The sequence below is a fragment of the Hetaerina americana genome, unplaced genomic scaffold, assembly GCF_022747635.1.
Source record: "Hetaerina americana unplaced genomic scaffold, ioHetAmer1.1.p SCAF_7, whole genome shotgun sequence".
In the NCBI taxonomy this organism is placed as follows: Eukaryota; Metazoa; Arthropoda; class Insecta; order Odonata; family Calopterygidae; genus Hetaerina; species Hetaerina americana.
This window is the reverse complement of record NW_027287316.1, coordinates 44731506-44749873: the sequence shown is the minus strand read 5'-3', so window position 1 is coordinate 44749873 and position 18368 is coordinate 44731506. Positions and strand designations below refer to the sequence as shown.

The 18368-nt window shown below is 39.9% G+C and overlaps 1 protein-coding gene across 1 annotated transcript in view; it reads right to left on the bottom strand.

The window, feature by feature from the left end:
- LOC139696664 (uncharacterized) overlaps positions 1 to 18368 on the bottom strand; it is a 248519-nt gene that overhangs the window by 89727 nt on the left and 140424 nt on the right. Inside the window, exon 3 of the mRNA XM_071595476.1 lies at positions 13837 to 14274. Within this exon, the coding sequence (XP_071451577.1) occupies positions 13837 to 14274 (438 nt within the window). The remainder of the gene's footprint in view (positions 1 to 13836; positions 14275 to 18368) is intronic.

The window sequence follows — 18368 nt, the reverse complement described above, 5'->3', positions numbered from 1 at the left end:
AAGTGGCACAACTTGGTGATGACATTTTTTGACCGCACGTAACCATTCTTGAGAAATGAAGCCGTATACTGACAGATTATTTATTCTTCCAAAAGCCGCACCCAGAAAAGAGATACATGAATAAATTATTTCATATTATAAAAAAGCTTGATTATTTACTTTTCCGGAAAAATCGCCCAGTTTTTGCGCCATTTAATGGCAGCAAATTATACTTGATTAGCTATGGAAAGATAGAATAAGAAGGATTTATACTAAGTTAATGTGAGTAAATAGTATTTACAAGTATTGCAATACGCCAGTTCATAGAAATACAGTAGAGGAAGAAGTAATATAAATGCAATATGAACTTTAGCATAAAAAGAGTTAGAAGGTTCCCTTATCAAAATGTTATGTACAAATATTTAAGATGTAATACAACATGAATAGCCTTAAAAAAAACAACCACACTGAAACAAACATCAGTAAGCCAAACTCTTATAACCCAAAACTCATGGGATTGTATAGTTGTTTTGATGTTGGTAGAGTAAAAATACCAGAAAACCAAGGGTTCATTCCACAGCAATCGAAAACAGTTACGCTACGATCAAACCGTCCGTGAGAAGTGAGTGAGATACTTTTCCATTCTCAGATTTCGACCAAATTGTTGTGTGTTTACAGAGAAAGGCAAAACTAAATTGCTTAATCGACCTAACAACCACACATCATTTTTACGCGGAGTTGACATAATCAGAAGTTATAAAGCTTTAAATTGTGAACGCTAGAACGAGCCTGTGTACGTAACGCCTCCTTATGAGTCAAATGCTTTGGATAATTTGCCATACTTTAATGCCCATAAAACGCGTCCTATCATTACCATATTATTCAGCAAACTAAAAAAAATTAAGTAAATTTTTAGCTTTCCATACATACACCGTGCGAGCCGCACCTTTAAACTACAGCAAGTAGATCGATAAAACGGAATTCGGCATACTTTTACAAAAAAACCCGGCGAGTTTTTTTGAAAAAGCTGGAAAATTTCATTTTCTTGTCTTATAAGATTATGGGAACGTCTCGCCTCTTAAGGCCTCTTCTCTACTAACTGGACAGGAGCTTTCAGGGCTTTCAATGCTCTCTTGTTTTAACAGCCTCTCTTTTGAGTCATTTATCGAGGACGAAACTCACTCTCTCTTTTCCACGAATGTACTGTTCCTATTCCCTCACACATATAATCCCCACTTTTCCCGACCAGCAAATTGTCTATCGCTTGTTTTCATGCTCCGCGGTGGCGGACGTATTTTTCTTCGCCGTCGCCCCTTGGCGGACTTCCCGAATCGGATTGTCTCACTCCCCCACTTTTCTGTCCACCTCCGAGATCTCTGAACGCTGGTTCCCTTTGTCAATGGCTTCGGAGACAATTACCTATGGCTTTCGGGATGCAGCTTCGGCTAATGGCCAGAGAAACGGAATTAGGGGAGCGGTCAATCTCTCAAGCGCTGTCGCTTTTCCGTGGGGCCGAGGGTGAGACGGAAATGCGACGTTGTCTATCCGAATGGCATCGAAACACCCTTGCTTGCTAACCTTTACTTCCATGAAATACGATGATACATCCGAGTTTTGACATTAATATCGATTCGCTCTCGTTCTGCTTGATTTGTTACGTGCACAATTTTGGCGGTGCTTCGTGGCGTCCTGAATTTTTGGTGATCGATGCATTTTCCGAGATGAACTGAGCGTTCCCTTTTATTGTTTCACCACTGTACTTAAGTGTTGCCGTAAGAGTTCAATTTATTTGTGAATGTGGGCATTTCCGGGGGCGTGAAGGGACGGAATTAGCTTTTTTTACTGCGTTCAGCTGCATTATATTTAAAAAGACATCTCAATTTATCAACTAAATTTTAAATTTTGAAATTTACGAGAGAACACAAATTCAGACTCAGTTTGTAGACGACTAATGTCTAATTACACTGGCAAATCTTTTTCTAAAAAGAAATTATTTTTTTTTCGGCTAAAGAATCCTTCTGATAGTTTGTGCTCGTTAAACAGTACTTTCGCCTAAGCCATGAAGATAGCATGAAACCGTTGACAAAATATAACGAATAAAATCTCTACTTATTACAATTTTTATATACCTATCTGTCTGCCTCAAAATTATGAGTATATATTCGAATAAGTTTCACGTACTAATCCATGCTAAAAATTAACTTAATTAGTGGTAATTGTTAATCGTAAACTTTGAAATTGATGAAATTTTTCCTAGCTTGATTTTATTAAGAGATTTTGGTGGTGATCGCTCATGTTCCACTGATCATATAACTGTATAGACAAAAAATGTTGAAAGTAAATAATGATCTTATACTTAATTACCCAATGCAACTGCAACTCAAAAGCAATGTACACAGACCAACCTGATTTACTATGAAGCTCCTTCCATTATGCTTAAAATATTTAATAATCCTATTCAAATGCCTATTTTTTGGCCACTTCTGAGCTTCATTACAATTTACTCCGGTACATTAATATTGCGATGTTTATGGCACCATTTTTCTGCTTATAAAAATATTAGAATGACATGAACGAAGTAAACGGTAAATTGGAGGTAATACTTCCGGTACGAAGACATTTTTTCTCTTAGTTAGACTTTTCATAAAAGTTACGCATCTTTTTCTTCGTAAGTTCCTTTGGTAACTAATTATTTTTGATCGGAATTCCGTTTCAGATTTCCTTTATGCCTACATTTTGGGTTTTTCGACGGCCATGAACAATTATTCGCTCTATGTCACCCAAAAGGAGCATTTAAATGAAAGCTTGTATTTCTGTAGATTATTTCATTAAAGTAGAGAGATGCCCAGTTCACTCGTCTAAGCGCACCTTATTAATCCGTAAATTTTCCCAGACGTTGCTGCATTTGAAATTTTAACGGGGCTAGTGTGGCTTGAGGCGACATTTATTCAATGCGTTGACCGTCACGCGATTTCTTTGGTCGCAAAATTCTTTGAATCAAGTTTCCATCTTCCTTGACTTTTCTTATGACCTCCTGGTTTGGCCTTGCTTTCCCTTTTTTTTGCTCGATTTTTGAACAGTGAACGAAGAGAAGATTATGTATTTTCAAGCTGTTCTCATTTCCATCCGTTTTGCTTTCATCTCACTCGGGTTTAGGATGGTCAAGATACCTTGAAAAGTGATCCGAATCTTTTTGGAATCAAGTTTTGAGCTACGTATTTTTTCAATCTATGCATCATATTCAAAAATATTAATCTCTACCTTAATATTGTCGCATTACAATGGTAAAGAAATTCTCCTTCCCAACAGAAAAAAATCTGAACGTATTCACGAGAGATAACAAATTTGTTGATAACTTGAAGTGTTCCAAACATGCATGTACATTTTTAAAATGATAATTATTCGTAATCTCTTAAAAGATAGGCATAAAAAGCCGTAGACAAAAATTTTTCCAACCAACAAAAGTAAAACTACTGACATGAAAATGTTCAAGGTATGAACTAACGGGCCAACCTGCTATATTTCTGGAAAATCTTTAGCCGGGTTATTTTTACATATGTGAATTGATGCATAACAGAAAAAGGTATTTATTAATATATATTAACAGTCTAATGTTGCATTTAGCTTCATCTACATGACTTAAAAGCACGCGTAGATGAGCCATCGGTCACACTTAACTAACCTAACTTTTTACAACAAGATTCCCAGTATTAATTGGTGAAATTCATTTATTTCGATAGAAATAAAGATGTTTTAATGTTCTGGTTATCCACTGCATGTTATTTATAGAAATGAAATTTCAACGTGTTGGGTAATATTCACTTTTACGTATGAATTTTATTTGTCACCTAGCGCATGAGTTAAACACGACGGGATGAATTCTACGACTAAAAGAATAGACTGTGTTAAGTGGAAAATAACGTAATTTTTAATGCTGAGTGTCAAATCCAAATCATGTAATGAAACCGCGGTGGTTTACTTATTAAATACATTTATGTTATAGTTATTTTCAAAATTTGCCGAATACTGTATCTAAACGGTGTTGTATTATATTTGTTGCTACTATTTTCCGAACTTATGGAGCTGAAGACGTCATACTACTTTTCACAAGAGGTTTTGAGTACGCACATGCCACAGAAAACCAGGCGATTTTCAAATCTGTCTTCACGGCTAACATTTTTCGTGGAACATCCACTCGCGGGGAAAACGGTTTAGTTTTTATTAGTCCGAAATTGAGTTTTATTAGTCGGAATGACATCGCCCTACGTAGTCACTGGGAATGAGTTTGGCTCTTAACCAATTATTGTATCCGTAGTGACACCTGAATTTCCTGGGAATTTCAGGATGCGAAAAAATGCGGATGAATGAATGTCGTCTATCGCTTCATGGCAAAATCGGCACACCAACGCCCGCCATTGCTCCAGTGCTGACCGCTCTCCTCGCATCCCTCCCCTCTCTTACTCACGCCACTAAGTGTCAGTGCACGTCGCCGTTACAAGGTAATTTTTCTCCGGTAGACAGCACGGGAACGGCTATCTTCAAAGGCCTTTCCCTCCACCGGGCGGACGTTTGGGATAATCTTATTGCGGCTTGAGAGGGACGAGGCCGCACCGGAGCACCCTCGCGCAGGAGTGCGAGGATTCAACCCTTTCGGAGGGGAGGCGGGAGACCCCCCTCTCCGTTCCAACGTCGGAGGAAAGGGCCCGGGATGGCTTACTGCCACTCAATATTTGCACCATCAGAAAAGCGAGGAGAGGAGATTAAGGCCCTTACTGGTTTTATTTACCCCCCAAAAAAAGAAGGAAAGTCCGACTGTACACACATCCATGCCTTCTCTCACTGAGCTCACGCAAAGGAATCGTTCCGTCCCTTACTCAGTTCCAGCCTTTCCATGTTATCGTAATTTTCTTCTTTTCCCCCCCCCCTCCATATCTACCTTCCAGTTTCCACTCCTAAATCCTTTTACGTTTCGTTTTTTTTTATTCTCCGGGTCCCCCGGCTTCATTTAAAATGCCCCAAGCACACAGGAATGGACTGCAGTCGATTTTACCGAGGTGATGAGTTATTTTGTCGGATCTAGTTGGAAACTGCTTGAAATTCAGCGTCGGATGTGATTTGCTCATGTTGTTGTCTCCCTTGATTACAAGCGGAGATTGTCTTTTAACCCTAGGGACTGAAATATTAAACACCTGTCATAATATAACTTACGGTAATGCAAAATAGAAACAAATGAATTCACATATAGCGCTGGTTGCCCTTACTCTCGTTCAGAACTTCTTAAAGAAAGCTTAAAATGAGCTGATTGATAGAATAAGCAGTTGGGTAATTAATCCTAAGATACAAAATACTGTATCTTAGGAATACAGATATTTATTTCTTCGGATGATTTATCTTAATCAATTGTGTCCCTAATGTGCTGACACATTTGAGTTTTGTCTATGGACGATATCATTTACCTGGACAGATTTACTGTGGAGGATTTTGTGTTCGGACATTTCAAAACCACCGATGTTACTCTATTATCCGAAGCGCCCTTACATGTTCATCTTTATGTTTACTTATTAAGAGAATGGCTATTTCTACGGACGAGAAAATAATTCAATGAATTCACTTTGAGATAAATTATTCTCTTGTATTTTTTAATTTGTTCATAGTATGTAGCTCTTTTAAGTACGAAACGCACATCTTCTTCTGGGGATTGGGAAATTCCGTCACCCTTCGTCTGCATCTTCGTGAAGTTCCCTTCATTTAAAAATCATTAAGTGTACATTCGCAACCTGTCGTAATTTAACGTATATTTGAACATTCATGAATTTTAAAGTCGAGCACAAAAGTTTCTGCTCATATTGTACTGGAAGTTTATCGAAGTGTGGTATTGACTAGCCACTGCTTTAACGTTATGAACCGACTTCAACCATGGTGGACATACTGCTGATCGAAAGGTTGAAGGTTCAAAATTCAAATAATTCCTCTGAAGTGTATAGAAAAGATATAAGTAGTGGGTGAAAAGACAGTTGACTAAAAGACTATGACACCATTGGGAAAGCAGAGAAAATTACCTTCCCACCACTACCGTGAATAAATGATCTCAGCCTCCGTTATTATGACGTGAGCTCTATCAATCTCCAGGTTGATGACAATGACTCACGGTCGGCTTTTAATTTTAGAAAGATATATCTCCTGAAAGCCCATTAATATCATTATTCATCCCTACCCTTATTGTTACCTGTCGAACTATAAGGCAGGCATTTAGAGTATTCCACTATAGGTATTTAGAATATTCCACAAAAATAATGGGTTCTTGGTTTTGGATGGCACAATAGACATTCAACCCACATTTCAATTGTTTCGTGTTAAGTGATCGAGCACGAAAATCTTAGCGGTAATTTTTTAAAAAGTTATTTTTGAATTTTTTAAGAGGAAAGCTTCGTGACGACTCGCAGTGAAACAAAATCAATCTCGGAGCAGTAAGCGTTTACTCGAACGGACAATTTCGAGAATGTAGCCCGTAAGGTTGCCTCGCGTCAAGCAGCCACTCGTTGTGGAGTATTGGAACAAGACAGTGATGAGGAAAAAGCATGGGTTAGACATTTCAAATATATTTTTTGCCCTTAATTCACCCATTGTATTATAGAGAGTTAGAATGGATAGGAAAAAAATGGTTATTGGAGAATAACGTCTTGTTGCTATCACAACTGAGCGATAAAACCAATTCCTTTGGATTGGAACTTCAACCCGCGGAAACTTCTCTTGGTGGGACGGAAAGCCCATTGGGCATGCAACAAGGCCAGAAACCATATCCTATAGTTTGGACACAACATTAACGCGAGCTTAAGTGAACGTTAGGCACGAGATATCAGGGTAAAATGAAAACACTTGCCCTAAGCGACGTCAAAACGAAATCAATGCCAAAGCAGTAAAACAGCAATGGGTCTCAGTGCAGCTCTAACGATGCTACTTGAGTGGGCAATGGTAAACTGTTGGCACGCAAAGCGTTTATTGTGCAGCGTTTATTCCGCTACTGGCATGACTATTTGAGCCTGTTTACTGGTGGGACTACTGTACTTCCTCCCCTCGACTCTTAAAACCTTCCCTTGCTCCCTACACGAATCCTCTTTCTTCCGCAGGATCAATTAACTCACTTTCTCCAACCATTACCGGCTGTAAGAAACCGCTCACCATTGCATGTTTAAAAAAAGTCAAGTATATTGTTCTTATGCCGGTGAAAAATTATCATAATTATTTTTAGTTAGACGCCAACTTTATTTTTAATGACTTTGGTCCTTGGCCTCAATGAGTGAGCATGCATGTTTCACTGTATTTTTGAGAACATATTTCAACAAGCGTACCGATTCGTTGCTAGTATTGTTTTGTCATACGCTGGATCGCGTTATATATTACAAGCTCATGCTAAGATTGATCGGGAGCTCTTACTTGAGGCAAAATGAAACTTATCCTTTCCATGAACCTCGTGAAACATATTCGTGGTTTCGAAATTCGTGACTCTGTTGCGTGAACCTTTCGAGGGCCCATAAACATGCGCGCTGGGCACTATTTAATTTTGGCCATTATATAAAATTTTATTCCCAGTTTGCGATTATATTTCTTCATATTAACATTTCGTTAATAAGCAACAACGAGCGCTTGGCGTTTCTTTGGTAACCCCCCCAAGGTCAGTTTTTTGCCCTCTTCCGTGCTGCACATTTATTCGCTCGCCTCAGCCCGTCGCTTCTCCTGGTACTCTTTCGTTTCACCCGGTATTTATTCGAGAAACTTAAATCGAATTTTACATCGAATAGGATTGAGTAAATGGATCTTCGTCGCCTCTAGCCTTTGTCTTTTGGAGTCTTAATGTTACTTCAGGATGGAATCCGCTTGCTCACATATGTTTCACTCACTTCAAGATTGCGGGTTGGGAGAGTCTTAATCTCAGTGTCACGCAAGTGTTTTTAACTTTTTATCTCGTTCTCGTGTTTTTAAAACGTCGATAGCGTAGCCTTGTCCGGCTATTTTCATTTGGTGGTAGGGATGGGACTCGGTTTTGAGGCTGACGCTAAGATCATATTCTGCGTAAACCTCTTACCAACAAGAGTTTTATATGACCAATGCCTTTACAGGGACATATTTTGTGCGCACTTCAACCATCAAGTGCATCTATACGTCATCCGGATGCACAGTATGTATCTCTTCTGGGTTAATGGATATTTTTTCCACTACGCTGAAGTACGGAATGTTTATTTCATGGTCGTCCAATGCGTTCGTTTTTGGTGAGTTTTACTAGAATTAACATCTGAAGCCTGAATGTAAGCATTTTACTACCTTATCTCAATGTTTTTCAAGTGAGAGATAACGTAATGTAACACTTTTTGATTGAGGATCGAAAAGTTAGACCTTGCGAGTAGGTCTCCCTCTTGAACAATTAAGCAATAAAGCGACTAAGAAATTGTACACCACAATGAAAAAATGAAATATCACTCAAGTGATGAACGCAATAGATACACATAAGACTGCTCTGTTTATCTTTACGCTGGTGAATATTTGTTTTGCGAAAGTGGGAATGACTTCCATCGAAGTTCACACCAACGTTGAATATTCCGCAAGCTATGGGAGACTTTGGGAAATTGGCGATTAAAAAAAATTAACGTTCAAAGGAAATAATCTTAAGTATCTTTCATGAAGTTACATCTAAATCCCTATGGTGTAGTAAATGCACTATTAAACGGGAATTCAAACCACTTGACGAGGTAATCAAATAATACAAATTTATTTATTTGATAATACTTTCAACTTTCCAAGGAAGACAACTAATTTTATCGTTGAAACAACCGTCTGTTTCTAGATTGTGTCGCTATCTGCAAGCTGATTATATTGGATTGTTGTTGTGAAAAAAATACTCTTGGCAATGGATGGCAAAATTAATTCGCCAATTCAGCCTTTTTTTCCCACCCCAGAGGGATGATACCGTCGTCTGGTGAGAAAACTGCCTAACCCACTTAACTTTCAAAATGTTGCGTCTCACGTTTACATGAAATTGATTACACCGTCCACGATGCCAGGAAGTTGTTAGTAATTTGAAGTATTTTGGACTGGGTACTGAGGATCCGAGTGCTCCTGTTTGAAAATCTATACCTTATCCCTTCTGTTTTCGTCTCTCCTTGGCCATTTCTTTCCCACCTCAAATCTCTCTCCCATCCTAAGTTCCCTTCTCTTCCATATCGTCCTCATCTGCCTTCACGCCTTTCCCCATCACCCCTGCCTCCTCCCACGCCCCTTTTGCTTCGCCGCCCCCATCTACGCCCCCTTCTCCCCCAACCGTCTCCTCACAAACGAATTTCCCCTCCGCCCCTCGCTTTATCTCCCCTTTCCTGCCAAGAGCCCTTGTCCAAGGAGAGCGGCAAAGAGAGGGATTGAGGGAGGGGGAAGGGTGAGTGGGACCCTACCCATTACAATTCTACCTTATCTCTTCACGGCAGGAGGGCGGGGAGGGGCGGAGAGGGCTGAGGGATTGAGAGCGAGAAAGGGGAACCCTACAGCTTTTACTCCGACCCCCTTTTCTGCACGCCAGCCTTTGCCGCTTGATTTCTAGTTCCGCCGCAGTGTGGCCGTGGCGGTGCAGAAGGAGAAAGAGGGGTGTGTGGTGAGGTGAGGAGGGGGGATGAACGGGGGGAGGGTACGGGGGAGAGAAGTTGAAATAGGGTGGGGAGGAGGGTAGAGGAGGTTCCTAGAGGTGGGAGTACGGGCGAGGGGAAAGCGGGGCTGAAGTAAGATCAGCATTGGGTTGTGCGGAGGAGTGGGGCGGGGAGGGTTGCCTTGATTACTCGCGCCACACGGACTCCTCTCTTTCGGTGATCCCCGAGTTTTCACGGATCCATTCGGTTCATTCCTTTCCTCCCCCCCCACCTCAGCGGTTCCCCGGTACCCTCCCTCTCCTCAATCCCACCGGCCTCTGGATCTCCTTTTACAACTATCATTGGCTGTCTCCCATTAATCCCTACTTTCCATCCTCATTTCCCCATTTACTCCCGCCTTCCCTCAACCGTTTCACTCAACCCATTCTCCTCCTCACCCCCGCCAAACCTCCTCTCTTTTGAAGTTAGTTTCCTTGTTTATTTTCGTCTCCCGTACTGTTTTATTCCCTTTCCTCTTGGTAATGCGAACGTCCCCGGCCTTCTTCATTTTTCTTTCCCTCCTTTCTCTTTATCTCTCTCTCTCTCCTCCCGGTGTTTTCTCGGGCTTTTCGCGACCTGGTGTGTGTTTTCGGGCGTGGGTTCCGGCGAGGGTGTCTGCTGCCAGGTTCGCTTTGGGGATTTCCTCCCAAAGCTCTTTTAAAATATTTTTGTTTGTTTTCTTCGCGCCAATTTTCTGTTTCCTCGATTTATTTCATTACAATCTGCGGGGTCTTCAAATATCTTAACTTCGTTATCCTTTGGTCGGATCACGACGACGATAAATGTTACAGCCGGTGTCAAGGATTTTTTCACTTGGGCAAAAAAAGAACAACAGTCCTTCACCCTGTATCTTTCCCGAGTTATTTCATCTTTCGTTGCTACAGTAGTTGGTTGTATATAATAGGGAAGGACACGAGTAACTGCAAAATCTATTTGACAATAATACGTTTAGCTACTTTCTTGGTTTTTAACGTGTTGTGCTTTAGAATACAGAATATGCTTCCTATATTAAATATTTCCTCTTTTCCGTTCGTTTATCCCACCTTTTCTTCATTTATTTTCATTTTCTTAGCTAAATTCTACTTTATTATTTCCTCATAGCTCTTAGTCAACTGTGGGTTGACAGTATGGGTGGGCACGAGAAAATGTTCCTTAAGATGACGTGGGATTAAAACAGGGTTTACATCTAACGCGAATTTTTGCTCTCCCTTACCGCTTGTAATTAACTAGTTATTTACTCTGCTGATTCATCTCTCACACTCAACTATCCGACCTCCTAGATTGATTGACCTATTAATGCTGAACTAGCTTTCGAGGTTTGCTTAATGTGGGGTATTTTGTGTTTCAACGCTTCTCTAGCGTTGCAGTAAGGTTTTTAGAAACGAAAACGCTCCCTGCCTTCCGAGAGATAAGAGTCATAAGAGGCCTTGCACGCAGCAAAACTCGAGTAAACTCAGCATCAACGAATGTGGTCAACAAAAATTTCTTTTTCTGATACTTATTGTATTCATTTGTCTTCGCTGAGCTCTAGCGCCGTATTTTGTTTCCTTAGGTCAATAAAATGATAAATTTGGGGCAGTTGGTGAAGTAATAACCCCAGAAGTAAATATTTTTCTTTTCGTTCCGAGGATTGTAAAACAAATGGAACGAACTCCTATTCACGCAGAAATATATTGAGGTTCCGAAACGATACCTTATTTTACGGCAGGGAAGAATGCTTTCGTTTTTCCTTTTGCCGAAATTTTCTATTAATCTGACATTTTCCCTGAAGACCGTGTTCTATATATGGTATCTATTTCCAAATGGTATCATATTTTTTTCGAACCAAAGAACTATTAATTGATGCATTACTCTGTATCATGTTTCCATAGTGAAATGCATCAACATGTCATTTAAGTTATCAATGCTGCTGATTCTTCGCTTTACTTCGTCCCTTGGACCATCCAGTGCATCAATCAATCAATCATTTCACCACCTCGTTGTTCGATAAACGTTAGTGAGATGTATTGACTCCTTATTTCTCTTGGTCCAATAAAACTAATATATATATATATATATATATATATATATATATATATATATATATATATATAATGGGCTGACACAATATAACACAAATAGAAAAGAATAGACACATTTAAAAGAACACTCACACGGTAAATTGTTCGAGCTTTCGAGGCCTTCTTCAAGAGAGTCTCTTGTGAAGAAGGCCTCTGAGAGGGCCGAAAGCTCGAACAATTTACCGTGTGAGTGTTCTTTTAAATGTGTCTATTCTTTTCTATTTGTGTTATATTGTGTCAGCCCATTATTGTGCCGCTCGTGTGAGTTTTTCCGTATAATCGTTATATATATATATATATATATATATATATATATGTATGCAAAAACACAGATTTAGATTTTTAGAATATAGAAACACAAAGAAAGGACACTCACAATTTGTTATTTGACGTTTCGACAGCACGGCTGTCGTCTTCAGAATCAAGGTTCTGAAGACGACAGCCGTGCTGTCGAAACGTCAAATAACAAATTGTGAGTGTCCTTTCTTTGTGTTTCTATATTCTAAAAATCTAAATCTGTGTTTTTACATATTTGTGCGTCGCTGAAGAGCGTTCCATTTCGAAGATATTATATATATATATATATATATATATATATATATATATATATATATATATATATATATATATATATATATATTGTACACACGAGCAGCTGACAAAGGAATATGCCACCGCAACAAGTGATTGAGCAGTAGAAATATATAACAGACGAAGAATCTTAGACCCATTGTTAAACTTCACCGGAAATGGTCGCGGGAATCAGCTGATTTCATTTGCAATGCTCAAATAAAAATCGTCTGTGCTTATTTAAGAAAGCAGGTCAACTGTGCGTTGGCGTACACGCTCCAAATTTGTTAGCACGCTTATTTTGCTGGTATCTGAATTAAAATACTTTGATTAAGAAGAGAAGGGAGACCTATTGCGAAGATTTTAAGTACGACGTGTTCTAGATAAATAGTTGATGGGAGGTGATAAAAAATATCCTTAGGTCTGTTTATCCGATGATCGTGATCGGAGAACGTTTGAACGTTTTGGGAAGTTTTATATTTTACCTCTTGCAAATGATACTGCTTTGCGTTCGCTTGAAGGAACACCCTTGTTTTCGTGACTTCAGATGATTTTATGGTTTCAATTCCTATTTTAATTCTATATATACTTTTTCTATGTTTGACCCTTGGATATTTGCAATAGCTCTTGACTGATTTCAGTCGTGGTATAGTTGTGCATAGTGACTATACCTGATTTAATAAAAAATTGATTTTCATGATTTAAATCCGTGATACGAGACTAAACTCGTACTAATTACTTTAGACCAGGTTCAATACTTGAAGGCAGTCAATAAGTTACGTATCCAATGGCCAAAAGTATTGACGCGTATCTTCATAAAGCTGCATTTACACCGTGCTTTATCTAGCCGGTCAGGGTAAAGGCCGATTATAGTTTTGATTATCAGGATTAGAGGCGGGTCATCAAATGGTTAGCGTCGTAAAGACGCTAGTGTGCGGTAAATCAGGGAAATGGATGCCGTTGTGCCGTTTTCACAGCGCAACGACATATACCCGATCCCAAACGCCTACGATAAAGGATCCCTTTCGTAATTAGGGACACGAAATCAGGTATCCCAGTTTCACATGGCCGTAAAATGGAAAAATATGGCCCTTATTATGAAGTGAACGTCTGAGTTTTGTTACATAATGGGCATGCACTTAACCGCTTCAAGAAATGGGGTAAATCGTTGGCCAAAAGCCATTATCCGGTTTAATGGCCGCGACGGAATACGCGCGGAGGACACGATTGGACGACTACCTCGCGAAACCATCATCGTCCTCCGTTCTTTTCAAAGTGCGACGAGGCTCGCGAACCGGCGTGATCGCAGATCGACGATTTCTGTGGAAAGTCCCTTGGTTTTCGACGGTAGAGGTATACTTTCTGGGTAATATTTGAAAAAATGGGAAAGAAAAACAATCAATCTTAATAGAGACAAGGATAGAGTCGCCGGGCGAGATCTTTGAGGGCTCCCGACCCTACACGATAATTCCGGGGTAATGATGAAGTGGGTAGGTATACTTGTGGGAGAATGGAGGGTAGGAGGATTGATGACTCTTCCGGCGACCCCGACCACTCACCCTTGCAGCGATCGACGTGGTGGGTTTCTCTAGCAGATCCCACAGGCACTTCTGGTACTGCGCGCATTTGCCGTCGCCGAAGTCCTCCTCGTCTCGCTGCCTCAGCGACTCGGCCTCCTTCCTCATCTCCTCGTGGACGTGTTCTTTTCGCTGGTGGTAGCGGTGCTGGCAGCACGACTCCAGGTACAGCTCGTCCACGCCCCAGTATTCGAGGTCGTCACCGAAGGCTAGCACGCACATGTCGTCCACCAGGTGGAGCTTGCCCGTGCGGTAAAAGTTGAGCACGGCCCCGAAGGAACGAGGGTGGCGGTCGAAGAAGTACTCGTTCTCCGTGAGGCAGTAGTCATCGCAAAGCTCTCGGAGGGCCTCGTGGGTATTGCAGTCGCGCAGTCGGCCGAGTCTGGTGTGAGGCAAACGGTCGAGGGTCCGCCACAGCACCTGCAAGGAGGCGAAGGTGATGAACGTATCACGTCTAGTTCACTCTGCACTATCGCGTTATTGATATCGGTTGAAATAGATATAAGAATGGGAAAATGACTGATGTTTGCCGAGGCGACCCGTTTTGCACCAATAAAATATGCTCTCGGGCTTCCCCGATGCGTACCGAATATTTTTACAAAGCATTGCCGTCCAGCCTTTAGAGAATATTATCACCTTTTATTAAATTTAGGTGCCAGATGGAACTGTTTTCACTTGAAAACAAAATTAAGTAATTTTTTATGTGTGTGTGTGTGTATATAGAATATATATATATATATATATATATATATATATATATATATATATATAATATATATATATATATAAATATAAATATATATATATATGCATGGATATTTATATTATGTTTATGAGCCTCCTCCTGCGAATGAACTTCTTTCATATGTACTAATGTTTGGCTTTAACATCTCTTTGGCATCAACATCATTAAGATAGAAATACCCCTAGGAAAAAATGCCACCGTCAATAATATTATACGATCGTAATGAACTATACTTGTGGAAATATTAATGGAAGCATTGATAGTAGCGGCGGTAATTATTTTTAGCTTAGGTGCTCTTTTTAATTTTCTTAACTTATACCATTTAGCTTAAAGAATATTTTACTTTTGCTATTTTTATTATACGGTGTAGCTATGGTAGCAAACGGAAACAATCCATACGAGTAACTGTACAGATTACTCATTTTTCTGATATTATAACACGCCTTAAGGAGGTGTAAATATTCATCACCAGATTTAATTAAATATAGAAATGTGAATTCCCCTGACAATTATCATGTTCTACGTATCGTGGGGACTTCCTGGCGTTTGACCTACATTATTTTCTCCAGTTATTTATAATTTTGACTTTACTTCATAAATATACCTGTATGCATACAAACATATAGGCTCCCCCAAAACGTACCCTTCTTCTCTCTCCTTAGTAACCCAATATTCTGAACTATGGCCGTCGTGGATCACGCTACACCTCGAAATATCCCCCACCCGCTCTTTCTGCCTTCCTCTACTTCAGAAATAACTTTGGAAAACAGTCTCAATTATTTTCCCATGAAAATTTAAAGGAACAGCAACAAATGGCGAATAGTATACCCGGAAATAGAAAAAGACAGAAGGAGAGGTGGCAAAAGACATGAGAGTAAGAGAAAGGAAAAATTTGAAATAGATTAAATAAATGGACTTTAAATGAATGTAATATTTACTTGAATTTTTATTTCCCATAGAGGTGTAATTAAAATCATTCTCAAGATCCTTAAGCAAGGATTCTTTTGTGGATTATATGATACGCATGATGTCAAAATATTATTTTAGAATATCGGTAATTTGCTTGGTACTTCGGAATATACTGTCATTAAATTGCGTTAACTTTCGTAAAATATGTGATAAATACTAATCGCTAAACTAGAGTGACGGGGATTTTCAGATTATTTTAACATAGAGACCTAAAAAATGTTGGCACACCAATATGCTTAACAAACCCTTATCCTTTTAACTGTTGGTACTGAATAGAGGTACTTGAGGTCTCCATGATCAGCTCGTTTTAGCTTGATCTGCGGAAGACATTTGCCTCCGCTCCACGGAAGTACCAACAAACACCCTGTTCTTGATCCTTCTCCTTACCAGCTACAAAAATGCACCTTGAACTTCCACCGTTGCAGAGTGATAAAAATTGTCATCCACTAGTATATGTATACCTTAAATGGTCAACCATATAAGCATGGTATGGCTAGGGGGGGGGGGTAATTTGTCATGGAAAGGGTTGAGAATAGAAAAGTTGTGCAATCGAGTATTGTTCGCAGGGAAGAACATGCTTGCACAGTTGCCCCTATTACGCATTTGCCCCATAAGAAATAAAGAGATGAGAATCGAATCACCTAACCAATTTGCGTACTTAATTAACCTATTAATCGACTTATTGGGCGAGGTTGAGACTTATAGTCCTTTCTTCCACCTAACCCTACTTAAGAGAGAAGAGTAAATGGCTGGTGAGGAAGGCATAGACCGAGAAAGTCATGGTTAATCGTGGTTGAAAAGACAGCCAAGAAAAGGAATATTAGGAGTCTCACGAGTAGAAAGGTGCGGGTAAAACCATGTATGAATGTCTTAGAGGTGAAAGAAGCATGTATAGATAGGAATGTATACACACAAATAAGTTTAAATAGTAAGTTTCCTTTCTTAGTGCAAGTAAAAGGTCGTACGTATATACTTAAAGATTGATGGAACTATTCAAATATGAGCTCACTCGCTGAGGATTTTTCATTAGCTTTTATACATCGGTAACCATTCTGCTCTGCAATAATTTTCAACCGAATTCTGAAAACCTAAGGTGACAATACTCACTTGATATTATTTAACGAATCCGTTTTAAGTTTGGAACTAATTATATTTTCAATGGGCTCTGCTACGTTTAACCTTACGGTTTGAAACTCCTTGCATAAATGGTTCTGACCTATAGTATTGTGATAGACGAATTCATTTGAGGAAACTATGTTATTAAACCTTATAGTAATTGTATTTTTTTAAAGGCAGGCATTTATGCTGATTTTAAGGATATGAGGTCTTTGAAAGATCAGGAAGGCTGTGTTAAACGTTAAGACAGGAAGTCAAAAATAAGAGCTGATAGAACAGTTCGCCTCTCTTGGCAGTGTTTTTAACCAAGATGGTATAAGCAGGAAGGATGTAAAAGAGGGCATTCGGCAAAGAAGGCTTCACACTAAGAGGAGGGAATTGATGGCAGAGACGTTGAGTAAGGATGTTAAGAAAAGACTCGTTAGTAGGGAGAAGGATGGGAAAGGTAAAATGGACAGAAAGGAAAACAGTCGATGAATTACTGGGCATGTTGGGGGAGGAGATAGGATTGTTGGAAGAAATCCAAAGATGGCAGGAAAGGTGGATGTAGGGCGCTTTAATTTGGAGTTGGAATGTTGAAGACTGTGATAGAGGGGAGTTCGTTAGGCAGGCAAGGTAGGTGGAGGAAACGGATCTATGGGAACGCTGGATGGAGTGAAAGGAGGTAGAAAGTACATGTATGCGGGATTTAGGAACAATTTAATGTAGTGTGAGGTGTCAAGTCTCTTGCCAGACGAAGATACGAAATTAACAATGTTAGATCTGTGTCCATCCAAAACCTACCTTAAACGGTACGTTATCTATATGTAAAAATCCTTTATTAACTATAATAATAAGCATTTTTTTCTACTTTTGCAGGATTATGGTTCTACGTATTTCCGGAAATTCCTGGATCCTCCAAGGGCATCCCATCCCATTTGAGTGGGTGAATAGGGAGCACGTCACTTTCATCAATGGGGTGAGTGAATTGTAGAACGGGTTCAGTTCAGTAGTTCAGCTATATTTTATCCTCATTTGACTGCCGTTTCCCTACTAATCTCGCCAAATTACCCTCTTAGTGTCAGAGGATTGAATGGTTCTGGAATTAGAGTATCTCAAATGATGCCTTTTACAGCGATAGATATACGGGACCTGTCTCAAAAATAAGTAGAATTAATCTGGAACAAAAATGATGGTTGGTATAGTACAAATTACTAAAATTCTTCAAAATAGCAACCTTATGCATCGGCACAAGGCCGTCGACGCCTTCCAGTCACGCTACGCTTCCTGGAAGGCGTCGACGGGAACCTCGTTCAGGTACCTCGTAACGGCCTCTTTGAAGTTATCTCGGGTTCACAAATGGCTGTCTCAGAAGCTCCTGTTTATATTTGGGAACGAAAGAGGCCCGGCAGGGCCACGTCGGGGCTGTACGGCGGCAGGAGCAGCGTTTCCACCTTGTGCTTGGCCAGGTATTTGGTCATGAGGAAGCCGGTACGGAATGGTGCGTGGTCGTGGTGCAGCCTCCAGTTTGCAAAGATCTCATTCCTGACACATTGTACACTTTTCCACAGCCTTTTGAGGACTTCCATGTAAAATTTACTGTTCGCTGTCTGTCCCCGAGGCACAAGCTTTTTGGGGATAAGACCTTTTCAGTCAAAAAAGACTATGAGCATAGGAACACTTATTTTTGGGATAGACCCTGTAG